This window comes from Cyprinus carpio, chromosome B3, assembly GCF_018340385.1.
Source record: "Cyprinus carpio isolate SPL01 chromosome B3, ASM1834038v1, whole genome shotgun sequence".
Lineage (NCBI taxonomy): Eukaryota > Metazoa > Chordata > Actinopteri > Cypriniformes > Cyprinidae > Cyprinus > Cyprinus carpio.
In genome coordinates this window covers 10897974-10912547 of record NC_056599.1, presented here as the reverse complement: position 1 = coordinate 10912547, position 14574 = coordinate 10897974, and the positions used below count along the sequence as shown (strand labels likewise).

General features: G+C 37.1%; 1 protein-coding gene across 18 annotated transcripts in view; it reads left to right on the top strand.

The window, feature by feature from the left end:
- Positions 1-14574, top strand: part of nfixb (nuclear factor I/Xb) — a 152865-nt gene that overhangs the window by 15502 nt on the left and 122789 nt on the right. For 17 of the 18 annotated variants that reach the window (XM_042719616.1, XM_042719617.1, XM_042719624.1 and 14 more), the window contains exon 2: positions 7905-7988. In XM_042719616.1, coding sequence (XP_042575550.1) covers positions 7905-7988 — 84 coding nt within the window. Of the gene's footprint in view, positions 1-7904; positions 7989-12605; positions 12756-14574 lie in introns of those variants that run through there. The other variant, XM_042719620.1, reaches the window with a different exon arrangement.

The following is a 14574-nucleotide window of genomic DNA, read 5'->3' as shown; positions in this document are numbered from 1 at the left end:
CTCATATGGGTCATTTGTTCAGGAATCAAACTACACTGGTTATATTATTCAGTTGTATGAGAATTGTCTTTTTTGGTTCATTTGTTCAGGAATCAAACTACACTGGTTAGGTTGCTTGTTTTTATTCATGAATCAGACTACACTGATCGTGTTGTATGTTTTGATAGAAAAAAAAACATAAAAACGTCTCCAGTTTACCAGCTCTGAATCACGTGTGTAATCAGTCCAATGTATGGGCGAGACGTCAAAGGCAGGGTGACGAAGAGACCAGGAAGCTTAAAAGCACATGCGGTGGATACATCGCCAGCTCCTGGGAAATGAAACAAGTGCTCACAGGGATGCCCGAAGTATGTCAGGGAGACACAGCATCTCGTTCCCTTAGGGAACCACGAGTACATGCGTAACCTGGAGACGTTTCCCTTCAAGAAATCGAGCTGCATCAGAAAACGCAATGGAAACGATTATGCCCACGCCGCCAGACTTACAAATCCTTGCCTAGCATGGAAAAGCACAACTGAGGTGAGAGAACAGAGGAGCCGGGAGTGCCATGCATATCGAGGTCATAGAACCTCACAAACGTGATCCGTGTGGACCAACCCGCAGCGTTAAAAATGTCCTGCATAGAGGCACCCGACAGGAAGGCCTTGGAGGCCGCCGCGCTTCAGTTGGAGTGAGTCTTGACTGGGGAGGCCAGAGGATTTGTAGGCGCGGGAGATGACATCCACAATCCAACGACTAAGGGTCTGTTTAGAGGCAGGAAGACCCTTCTTAGGGGGAACATAGCACAATAGCAACTGGTCCAATTTTCTCCACAGGGCAGCTCTGTGGACGTATGTGCCTAGTGCTCACACTAGACACATACAGTTAAGCTTCTGCTGGTCAGGCTCCCGAAAGGGAGGAGGACAGAAGGCCTGGAATATGACAGGCCGTGGTGCAGATGAAGGGACCTTAGGGACATACCCCAGCCTGGGGTACAAAAACGCTTTGGCCAATCCGGGCGCAAAGTCTAGGAAAGAGGGGGCCACGGAGAGGGTCTGAAGGTCACCAACTCTCTTGATAGAAGAGATAGCAAGAAGGAAGGTAGTCTTTATAGAGAGGAAACAATAAAAAAATATCTTCCAATGGGATCGAAAGGAGGCTTACAGAGAGCCTCTAGCACCACAGCCAGGTCCCACGGGGGGACACAAGTTCGTACCGGAGGCATCAGCCTCAGCGCACTGCAGAGGAAACGTGTAACTGGTGGGTTCTTGCCCATAGACTGACCACCATGAGGGGCATGGTAGGCTGCTATTGCCGCCACGTAGACCTTCAAGGTGGAGTGGGTCAACCCTGTGGAGAAACTGGCCTGCAGGAACTCCAGCACTGTACAAACTGGGCAGTTAACTGGGTAGAGCTGGCGGTCCCCACACCAAGATGTTAAAAGTTTCCACTTCTACAGTTTCCTCGTAGAGGGAGTTCTGGATTGGAAAATGGTCTCAACATCCTTGGTTGAGAGACCAGTAGCTATGGGCTGTGCTAGAGTCCTGCAACTGGTCGGGTACCCGCGGATACCCGTGGGTACCTGTATAAAAGTGTCTAAAACGGGTGGATTGTGACATTCCTAAAATTCATAGGCAGGGATGCTTGCGGGTATTTAAGTGGTTGCGGGAGGGTAGTAGCGATTATGGGGAGTGTGTGCAATAATTGTATGTCTAAATTACCATTACATATCCGCAACAACGATATGACATTTGACCCATCACGTCACCACCACTGCGACAGTGCGACTTTTGTTGATGTTTCTTGTAGCCTAGTAAGGCTATTGTTTGTGAGTGACAGGCTCAGGTTGTATTTTTTCTTGTTCTTTTTTTTTTTTCATTAATAGGTCTATTTGCATATAGTTATCAGGTTCCATAGCCTATTTAGTTGCCGATGGTAGGCTACTTGAATGACGCAAAACAAAGTGCACTTTAGCCTGTTTCATTAGCCCATTCATGACGCTGTTGTGATGTTGAGAGAGGTGCGAGATAAAAAATAAAGCACTTTAATTGGAATGATTTTAGCGTGTGTGATTTATCGCGGGCACGGATCGGGTAATGGGGCAAATATTAATGGGTCTGGGCGGGTGCGGATTTAATTTTGATATTATCACAGGTGATGGGTCGGATTTGGTGCTGAACTTTGCGGGTACGGGCGGGGACGGGTCTCCAAAAATGGACCCGTGCAGGACTCTGGCCTGTGCCCCCTCAGGGGCCACACACACAGCTTCCACAGCTCCGGGGCGGGGTGAACAATGGTGCTCCCCGCCTGAGAGAGGAGGTTCCTCCTGATGGGAATCTCCCATGGAGAGCCATCACAAACAAGTCCACCTGAGCCTGGTCAGAAACTCTCCATATCTGCTTCACCACCTCTGGGTGAAGCCGCCATTCCCCGGGCCTCGCTTAAGGTGTTCCCATAGCGTTTTCCAATGCAGCTCAAGTTCCTGAAGGGGAACTGGCAAAAATGGCACATGACTGATCTGTTTGCGAATCAGACTCTACTGGTCACATTGTAAGCTATATTGTTTCTATTCAGCATACATGTAAAAACATCAGAAAAACATTGCATATTATCTGTTCTTTTTATTGCTTTGCATTAAATTTTTTTTTTTTTTTTGCTGTGGCACTGATACAGCAACTGGGGAACTACTGCATTGATTCAAAACTGTTGCAGGAGAGGAAACACTTGAATACAGGGCTGATTTTAAATGGTCATCGATGGAGAAATATGCTTATTGTGTCCAGATTGTGTTGTTACGACATCTCTAACCTCTAACAATAAGCATTAAAACTTCTTTGTTTAAAGGCCATGAAAGATTCCTAGCAAACGAGGAGAAAACAAGGAACTCAAAACACCTTAGCATCCCCCTGGCAAACCACACACCGCATCGTGTTAGCGTGTATTGTCTTCAGACAATGACAAATTTAATCTAATTATTTTTAATGTCACTCCCCTGCCTTAGTTTTTCCACTAACGCTACCAAGCCATTTCATTAAAAACGTAAAATATCTTATATTGTTGTATTTAATGTAGTAAAATAATGATTCATCCTGTATAATAGCCCATAATCAGACACGACTCTGGCTTGCAGTTCCTGTGCTGACAGAATCAATGTTTAGTGCCCAAACAGCTCTGAAAACAAACAATAAGCAATCTGACAGCCTACCCTCCTCCTCGGCTTCATTATTACTCCTGTTCTGCGCTCATTTCGCTCTCTCCGGCTCCTCTAGAGATGGAGGTATGAAATATCACATTTTTCCAGCATTTCTCCCTGAAGTGGTCCTGGCAAGCATTCACACGGCATACATTTCTGCTTTCATATATTTTCCCCCCTCGCTGCTTTTAAAAAACAAATCCCCCTCCCTCCCTCGCTCGGCTTTGATGTGTCTGCCATGTTACCTGGGTTTGTAGAGCGTTAACAGTTATGTAGAAGTTCTGTCGACTGTCAGTTTCTCTTATCTGTGAACACATGAATTAGGATGTAAAGAGGGATATCGTGAAGATAGTTTTAATTTGAGTTGTTGTAAAGTTAAAGTTATAGTATATGAACGTGCAAGCGTGAACCTTACCAAAACATTTGGTCTCATTTCAACCAAAAAAAATTTTTTTTTATTATTTTTGCATAAAGACAATTAGGATTATTTTCAGAAGCATGAGAAATCCCAAACGTTTCTTTAGCCACACTAAAGAATCAGGAGCATTTGCACTTTTTTAAGCTAACTTTCGGCAAAGTCTCCAGTTTATTTCTAAGATATTTTGAAGGATGTGGGTAACCAAACACTTGACAGTAGCCACTGACTTCCATAGTATGGAAAAAATACTATGGAAGTCAATGGCTACTGTCGAGTGTCAACAATCCCTTTAAGATTTTGATATTGAAAAACAACTAAAAATGCCAAGAAACGCTCATATTTTCTCATGTACAGTAAATGTAAAAATCTAGTCCATTTAGCAAGTTTCTGTTTTTATACTTTCTGAAAGTAACAACCGGTTCAACCACAATTATAGTATACTGATTATAGTTTGTTAAGTAGGCTACTTTTTTTTTTCTTTCCTACCATGATTTTCAAACAAACATGTCCCATATCACTCACATCCATCACACTTTTATTGTGATTGCTACACGATACAGGTTTACATTATGCATTACTACCTATAATCTTCATAGCAGGGCAATTTTGGGATCCCCTGTGAGCAGACATGAAATGTAACAGGCCCATCATTTCCCATCAGCAGACATTTTGAATATGGCTGTCCATCGTTCGCCTCTGAATATGTTTGTGTTGATACTCAAGAGTTAATTATGAAGGGCCTATAGGGAGCGGTTTCGCTCAGGGCTGGCCATATGGATCAGGCATATGTTGTGTATATATAGAAAAGAGTGGCATGTTTAATTGATACAGTACCACGCTCCATAAACATCCACAGTGAGGGAGAAGGGGGACAGATCTACAGGGAACTACATCAAACAATCAGTGTAGACTCAGACAAACCATGTTACTTTAAAGTGTGAAGGCAAACCGAGCGGAAAAGAGGGACTCATCTGTCACTTTGTCTGACCTGCCCCTGTTTCTCTGTCCATCGCTTTTATCTATTAGAAAAACAGTTTGACAGAGTATTTTATATATGATGATTTTGAGGACAGTTAACACAAATAAATGAAACGTTGATTATACTTATGGTTAATGATTTGAGCAGATCTAAAGTATTCATAAAATGTAAATCTAATTGTTCTTTAAAAAAATAAAGTTTTTTTTTTTTTAATGGTATTGAGGTTTTTATAAAGAACCTTGAAAGGAATAGTTTATCCAGAAATGAAAAATCTGTCCTCTTTTACTGACTTTCCACTTATTTGTGCATGAATTTCTTCTGCTGAATACAAAACAAGTCAATGGGTACCGTCAACTGTTTGGTTACCATCTTATTTTCTTTTGTCTTTAACAGAAGAAAGGAGCTCATAGAGGTTTGGAACAACCTGAGGGTGAGAAAACAATGACAGAATTAAAATGTTTGGGGGCACTATACCTTTAACATCTGTGGAATATTTCCATTCCACTAAAGTTTGGGGAAAGGGTTTAAATATAAATATATATAAATATATATAAAATGTTCTTCACACTAAGAAAAATGGTTCTTTTAAGAGCTGTTCACTGAAATGGTTCTTCTATGGCATCACTGTGAAAACCCGCATTTGAGACCTTTATTTTTAAGAGTGCACACATTCTGAAACTAACAACCAGTTGGATCGGTTGAGTCTTAGTTGTCGTTCTACAGTTTGTTTAGTTAAGCGCTTTGACTTATGGATGTGTTGTGAGAGGAGAAAGCGAGAGCGTATGCAGCCTTTCATTGCTGTGGATATGAATAGCTGGTGTTGCAGCCACATTTTGGTTAGCCAGTGTCTGGGATCTATTATAGTATTGTGTGTGTGTGTGTGTGTGTGTGTGTGTGTGTGTGTGTGTGTGTGTGTGTGTGTGTGTGTGTGTGTGCGTGTGCGTGTACGCGCGCACTCACACATCTATGCGTCTGTTATTTTAGTGCTGCATGTATTTTTATAGGAGTGCATTTTAGAGACAGGTTTAATCCAGGGAATGTGTGCAGCAGAGATTGCTCCAATTTCAGCTGCATTAGAATACAGTATATATCTTTTTCTTAAGGACAACAGGAATTCTCCTCATCTTGGATACTGGGAGATTCTTCAGAGGTCGAAGGAAGTTAAAAAAAGAAATATTCCAATTTCAGCTGCATTAATCTATATTATATATATATACATATATATATATACAGGAATTCTCCTCATCTTGGATACTGGGAGATTCTTCAGAGGTATTTGTAATTTAGATGATGTGATATGAAATATTTTTTTTAGAGCTCTGTGTGTTTACTGTATATCAGTTGGAGTCACATTTTTGTCTATTTCTAAAGGAATTTTAGGAGAAGCATCCAAGACAATCCTGATACTTCATGTAGAAATAACTGAGTTCTCCATTAAGTCTCATCACGATTAACTTGTGAGCAGCAGATCTTTCAGTCTGGGCCTTTGTGTACTACTTAATCACGTTACTCAAAATAGACATCTTGCCCCATAATGCCACTGTGTGAACAGACATTGCTTTTGCCCCCGGCTTTACTGTGTGATTTAACATCGTCCTACTGATGGACAAACTGGAATGGGGTCTCATTCAGTTCTGCACACCCAGTCAGCGCGGCTCCCAGCATACAAATGAACTGGGATGAATGGGCACGACACTCTGAGAGAAAAAAACACAATCCACCTTGGCGGTCGCGTCACTGTGTGAGAGGTTTGTGCTGAATAAGTCATGGATATACTGGGAAGTCAGGAGGTGTGAACGGGAACCAGTTTGGAGCGTCTGGTCTGACTGTGCACCGCATGCAGAGCTGCATTGAGTTTAAGATTGACTCCAGCACTGCACACGGCCGGCACAAAGTTTGGACAACATGTGGTGTGTTCACTCACGACTTTCACAACAGATTTGACTCTTTCTGAAGTGTGGCGTTTGCCTGTGCAAAATTCACTGCTGTGATGGTTGCTAAGGTGTTGAGCCAAAAGAGTCAACCAAGTGTCTGTGATATTCTGGTCTATATTTGTTGAAATATGTATATGTTTATGTGTATTTATATATAAAATAAATGTAAATAGATCATATGAATATATAAAATAGGTGCCGGATGAGTTGTATTTATAATAAAATTAGCTGTGATAAAATAATGTCTTAAATCTTAAATTTTTAATTTTTAAAATAAGAGTTTTATTTTTTATTTAAATTTTTATTAATTATATGATTATTTAATTATTATATGTTTTTGTATTTATGTTATGTATTATTATTGTTGTTTTATGTTTTTATATTACTGTTTAAAATAAAAGATTCATAATTGTATATTTATGTATGAATATTTTATTCTTTTTTTAATATTTGCATTTACATGTAAGTACAAAAAGGCATATAAAATACATTTATTAAAAATTCAAAATGTGTAAATATATAATATAAAAAATGATGTGGAGTTGTATTTTTTAAATATTTGTGTGATTATTAGAACATAATACAAATAAATAAATTATTTTATCATTATTTTTTTAAATTTGAAATTGATGAGGGATGAATTGTATTTATAATCATAGTTGTATATAATAAGATAATATCTTAAATATTAAATAGTATATGTATTCTTTTAAAATTACAGTTAATTTAAATTAGTAATTGTATGTTTATTTACTTATATATTAGTATTAATATTATATTTTATACTTGTGTATTGTTTTTATATTGATTTGATTTAACACACACACATAAAATATAAAATAATATAATATCTAAATATATATGCATATTTAAAATAAATAAGGAATTCATACTTCTGTTGATGTACTTTACATGTAAAAAATATTATTAATTATTTTTTAAATATTTACATTTACATGTAGATTTTGTATACATTTATTAAAACTGTATAAACATAAAAAAGGTGAAAGATGAGTTGTATATTTGAAATATTTGTGTGTGTGTGTGTGTGTGTGTGTGTGTGTGTGTTTATTTATTCACATTCTTGTTAGTGTCCAAAAATCTTTAAATTCCCCTAAAGTAGTAGAAAAGGCTTTATTTTTAAAGGTTTTAAAATCTGCACAACATTTAAGGGCTTTTTAAAAGTTTTATAACCACAAAAAAAAAAAACCATGATTGTGTTTTAAAAACCCTGAATCTCAAACATTGATCTGAAAAACCTACAAGATGATCAGAAGATTTTAAACCTCCAAACAATGAGCAACCCTGTTAAAATAGTTGCCACGAAATAAGAGCGAATTGCAAAAAGTAGCAAAGGCATTGTGATTCTAATGCTGATGACTGTTATTGATTATGTTTCAGGCCACCGAACCGTTTCTGGTAAATGAAGACCCGTCCAGAGGTCCTGGGATACCAGAGTGCTTCGTAGTGTCGGATTCCTACAGGGTACGTCTGATTATTACCCCATTACTGCTTCAGCATTGTTATTGACTTTACAGAGTCAAAGAATCAATGCAAAATATACTGGAACCATGATTATTATTTCCATATGCACATATGCATATGCAGTGAAACACAGAAAAACAGTGTGCAGAAAGTGAGTCTCATAACTCCACCACAGCCTGTTTTCTTGTGGGAAATGAAAATTATAACGTGCATACTTCTATAAAATGAGAAGTATACATGAGGGCAGGACTGCAAGGAAGGGAGGGCGAAGAAAAAACAGAAAGAAGTGCAGCTTTTAAAATTCCACCCAGCGAGCGTGCTGGATTTACAGCGATGGGAGTGAAATAAAACGGTCATAAAAACAGAAGGGCGGGACGGAGAGATGGAGAGATGGGAAGGGGAGTCTGTGGATGACTGAAAATGAGACTGTTAATGAGCTGGGAGCCGCTTTTCTAGTCCTCGTTTCCAGCAGATCGCTTTTGCCAACGTTTTGGGGAGAAAAAATCTGGGTTGCTCCGGCGTCTCAGGGAGCAGGCGGTCGCAGAAATGGAGGGAAAATGATGAAACGCGATTGGCTGGAAGTACAGAAGGGGCTGAGGTGTAAAATATAGCCACGTTGGATATCAGGAATGTGTCAGACGATATCATCCGTCAAGTTCATTTAGAGGAAAAGGAGGGCCTGGCTGTATTTTCTGCTGATTTTTATAGCAGTGTGCTTTTCTATTTTTAGTTTGTGGAGAAACCAGCAGCAGCTCATTAAAAGTCTTAGTAGTTAGTGAATTAGTATTTTGGCTATGAACCTCATATTGAATCAGTGGTTCTAAACCGGTGGGTTTTGACCCAAAATGTGACAGCAGAGAGAGAGAGAGAGAAAAAAACAATGCTAAATGCAAATATTAAAATACAACTAATAATGCATGCAAACAGCAAAGTTAGGGATGATATAACTTTTCCCACACACTACTGCTCAAAGTTTAAGTTCTCTTCTGCTCACCGAGGCTGCATTTGCTTGTTAAAAAATACAGTAAAAACAGTAATATTGTGAAGTATTATTGTGATTTAAAACCACTGTTTTGTATGTGAGTATATTTTAAAATGTAATTTATTTCTGTGATCTAAAGCTGAATTTTCAGCATCATTCTCCAAAAATAAACATGCAATATATAAACCTCGAATCTCAGAACAAGTCAAGATTTCACTTGCAGTTCAACTGGTAAAGCAAATAAATGTCATGGGTTTGATATCCAGGCATACAAGTTTGCAAAGGGTAGACATTTTTGGGGAAATTTTGGGAAAACTGCTGGAAATTTTCCAGCCCATTGCATTGCTACGTACAAATGATCTAAAAACCTTTGCATTTGCCAAATAAGTAAATGTGAGTATACATGCAATGCTCTGTGTAAAGATATCCAGCAGCTGCTGATTTACTGCTAGCGTGTGGTTCTTCTGTCATGTGTTAGTTTAGCAGTCTTGTACCCACTCAAACCACTAACTGTGGGGCACACTGAGAGGTGGTACACAAGCTATCACGTCGTGCATGACGTTCCTTCGGTTTGGAGAAACCTCCTCTCCTCTCACCACTGCAGGCCTTTGAACTGGTTTTGTGGCATTTTGTTACAAATCAGTTCAGGATCTCGAGTGGGAAAGACTAGGAAATTCCCTTCAATTTTAAATCCACCTGTTTTCATGCACTTCAGCAGTTTACTAGTTCCAAAAAGACTAACATTATTTGTTAACACAAGCTGTCTATGGGTAGCTGACATGAAATTTGTCCTGCAATGTGACATACTGTACTGCATTTTAAACTATATTACATTTTTATGTTTATGAATTTCATGGTATCACTATACACTAAGGTTCATTTGTTAGCATATTTATTAAGTTAATTTTTAATTTTAACATTTACTAGGGCATTGTTAACATTATTTAATGGGATAAAGCTGGCATGAACTAACATTAAACAATTGTTTTAATAATGTTAATGTTATCTATTTCATATTTATTTCTTAAATAAATTTTATGTCATTTTTTCATATATTTATTTGTAACACTGCAGGACCATTTAAGTGAACTTCAAATATATATATATATATATATATATATATATATATATATATATATATATATATATATATATATATATATATATATATATAGTAAAAAGGTGATTAAAAATAGTGTAAACTATTAAAAAAAATAACAAATACAAAAACACAACAACAACAAAAAAAATCACTGTAATTTTAGTTAATGCATTAACTAATGTTATTTAGTGGCATTTTGTAGTTACCTTTTTTATTATTATTATTATTTACATTTTTATGTATAAATGTTATATTAATTGTGAATATTTTTGCTTTAAAGCATTTAAAGCATTGCATTTTTAACACTACTGGACCATTTATGTGAACTGAAATAATTAAATCAATAAATATTAAAATAAATAAATAAATATTTTGAATTAATGATAATAATAATAAGAATAATAATAAAAGACAAAAGGTGATTTAAACGATTGTGAAAACTATGTTTCCTTTTTATAAATCTATAAATGTTAACCTAATTAATGACTGATTAATAAATACTGTCAGAAATTAATTGTTTATTGTTAGATAATTTTATGTAAGGCATTAACTAATGGGTAAAGTGCTATCTTTCTTTTTCTTTTGTTTCCTTTAAATATGTGACACTGCATGATTTACTGTAAGTGAACGTTTCCTTTCTATAAATCTATCAATTTGAACCTCAAATGCTGAGCCTAAGTGCTTAAGGACATGTTATTTGCGAGGTACTCATGAACACATGCCAGGTCAAAGGTCACATAAGGTAACTGGTGAGAAGCGCTGATGATTCACGCAGGTATGCGTTTCCTGTGTGGTCGTCCTGAAGCGGCGCAGAGCACTTTCCTCTCTCTTCACTCCCCCGGCTTCCTCCCATCTGCAGTCTCCAGCTCTCCGTCGCTCCCTGGATCCCTTGGCAGAGGGCTGTAATTGGCCACACAGTGCCGGCTCTCTCTTTGTTTCTCCTGCAGTGGCTTGCGGTGGAACTGCACAGGCCTCATAAATCTCCAGGCCTCCGGTGGCACATCCAGCCTTCAGCTCCGGTTCTGCTCAATGACTTCACCCCCACCAAAAAAAAAAAAAAAAAAAAAAAATACAAAAACACCCACCCAGGGACACGCTCCAAAACTCTATACCTCCACTCGCCGCCTGCTCTTGCCTTAATGTTCACTGCTTTCATGTGTTCTGCAAGGCATTCATTTAGAAGTTTCTAAATGTTGTACTTTCACTACAGTGTGTGCAGAAGCGCTGTAGTTCAGGTGATAGTCTGTGTCTTTTACAGCTAATATAACACTGAGTACAATGCATTTGACAGTCATTTACACACAGTTATAGGCTATATATTTACTCTTTAATTACTAACATTAAATTGATCTTTCTAAGGCAAATGAACAAAAACAATAGCATTTTTTCACTTTTTATTTTTACTTCATTTGCTCATTAATTAGTGTGCATAAAGTTTGTTTATGAAGAATGTCTGCATGCCATTGCAAAAAAACTCTTTATGCATTCCTTTATTCAACCTTCCTTTATCTTTGGTTCAAAACACATTCCTTTATTCATGCATGCCGTGTGTGCGTATTTAACATATTCATATTCACATTTGATAATAGTAGTCAAGATAAATTAATATGCAGCAGTTTAGTAAACATGGAATGTTTGTAAAGAAAGATAAAGAAAAAAAGGCTAGATTTAAATTGGTGAATTTTAAAATAGTCTTTGATCATATATAAGAAAATCTGTTCAAATCTGGTATTTATTTATTTGTTAGCTATCAAATCTCAATAAGTTTTCTTCATTTTTTAAATTCAATTTATTTGAACATTTTTACCAATATACCCATTCTAACATTTGTATGTTTTAAGACTAAGTCTTTAATCCTACATAAGAAAATCTGTTATTTATTTATTTTTAAGCTTTACATTATTTTTTTTTAATATACCCATTTTTATATTTGTGTGTTTTAAGGCATTTTTAAGGAACATTTCATGCCAAAATAGTTCATTTAACAATTGTACTTTATTATATATATTATACATTATATATAGTATGTCAGTTTGTATTATATAATAATAATATTTACATTCTATATATAATATAACAGATCAGTGATTTAATTTACATTGAAGTCGCGCTAGAAATGTCATAAACATGCTTGACAGACTATGTCCATTCATATATGAATATTGCATATTTTAAATTATATTTAGTTTCAGGACATTTTTAGCATCTAGAATCAACTTATGATCTATAAAACATTAATGTAAAAGGTGAAAATGTATCATCTAAAAAAAAGGTGTAACTTGATGTAGTTAGGTTGATTTACGCATATATTTGACGTATGTCTAGATAATGTGGAAGTTACCACATGAGGCAGATTTTTACTCGACTCTACTACGCTATACTGAGTAAATCTTACCTCATCTAGAGTTCACACAAGCATTTACACTCATTGAGACGCATTTCCGTCAGACTCAAAGACGCTCGTTCAGTCAGAGGGAGAGAGTGAGAGAGGAGGGAGGGAGAGAGAGAGAGAGAGAGAAAGTTTTTCTCCTCGCAAAACTTTGTGCAAGCTTTCACTTTCTCCGCTTTAGGCGGAGTTACAGCAGCGTGCAGTGAGCGAGAGCGGGACGGCAATGCCACTTCCATCCCGCTTCAGTCACGCATCTCACATATAAGCATGTACTCTCCATACTGCCTCACACAGGTAAAGCGTTCCTTATTCTTCTGCTTGAGTGATTCGCGTACGCGTGTGTCAGCTGCTCCCGTCGACCGCGGGACTGTTTCTGTAGTGCGAGAGCGCGCGTTTGGTGGCACGTCTCCAGCTGACCTTCTTTACGCGCTTTCAGTGCTCATGGTTTGGGCAGAAAATGGCGCTTCGCTGGAAATCGATTTAATATAAAAGGAGCGCCGGGGAGGAGGAGTGGATATGTATAGATAGACCTTGAACTGCGAGTTTAGCGCTTCGTGTCGTTTTTTTCCCTCTTCGTCCCACCCTGAATAGCTTCACTTGGAGAGATTGTAAGACGCGCGCGGGCTTTGGAAAGTCCAGTGTTTAATGTTGGTTCTGAATTTTTTTGGTGGGAAAAGTCAAAAGTCGCCATCATTGCCCCAAAATGCCAGTTTGCCAGATTTTCTGATCTGGACTCAGAATGCTTGTGCATTTTTTTACATGCATGAAAAATGCCTTTTTTATGCATCAAATGAGATTGAGAAATTAGTTAAATACAGTTAGAGACATTTTGGGGTTGTAACTTGGTTTACATGTATCTGGTGTAAAATCTGTATTTCTAATGTAAATCTGAAAGCTTCTGTTTATACATAAGTTATAGTTTCTTGAAGTGTTTACAAACGTATAAGAGCTGCAAATGTATGCCTTACATTGTTAATTCATGTTCTAATTTTCATAGTAGTTTATTAGTTGTTTTACAACTGAATACTGTTCAGAGTTTTTATGTTCATTTATTTTGTGCATTTTTGAATTTTTTTTTTTTATTTTTGGCTTTTTTTATTTTAAATTATTTATGCATAGATGCATGTTCATACTGTAGGTGTATTTTATGTATTTTACATCTTTTGCCACATCATGTGCGACAGTCAACTGTTTCAGGGTCACTTTTTTTCTCTAGCATGAAAACGTTTGCCATAAATTGTTTTAGGATATCAAACTTTTACTAAATATATTACATTTGATTATTTCATACTTTTATGTTTCTATATTTTTCTAATTTTTAAAAGTCTGTTTAGTTTTTGTGCATGCTCTTATATAAAATATACATATAGACACACACACACACACACACACGGCTAACATGCTTTTTAAAGACTTACATGCATTTTTTTTTTTTTTTACTGAGAAACACAGCTTTCAAATCTGGTGTTTCAGATTTGCCGTTTCAATCATGTTTAGAAACCAAGAGAAGTTCTCATTCATTACGCGTGTTTCTAAACTCACAATCATTAGCGCAGAGTTGACAGGTCTGCCGGCTATTTTTCTCTGCTTTCTAGAGATTCTTTGTCTTCAGCAATATACGTAGCTGGCTCTAATTCCCGATTGTTCCTGAGGTTGTCCTGCGTGAGTTAGTGCACTCTCTCTATCATATGCTGCAGTTGTTTATATTTCTGTGTCATGTGTAATTCATTCCTGCGTTTTACAGTGGTTCTATTAAAACAATTTTACTTCCAAGGCCCCACCGCACGCTTGTAGAACCAGGGAGCGTGTGTTTTTCTTTGGGCATGCAAGCGCCGGCCTGTTTCCCATTTAAAATACAATAGTTACTGTGCACAGCCGTGCTCCTTAATTGATTGAAGCAGTGCAATTTGAACTAGGAATTATGCTGTAATTTAATGGACATGTTGAGACTGAAAAGGACTTCAAAAATATATGGCATTCTTTTGAGTGTATTTGTATGATTATGTACAGGCACTGTATGTCTGATATGATATGTGCACATTACTGTAGTGTAGGTGGCTTCTTAGTAGGCGGACTGCAACAGATTTATCTCTTGGGTCTGAAATTGACATAT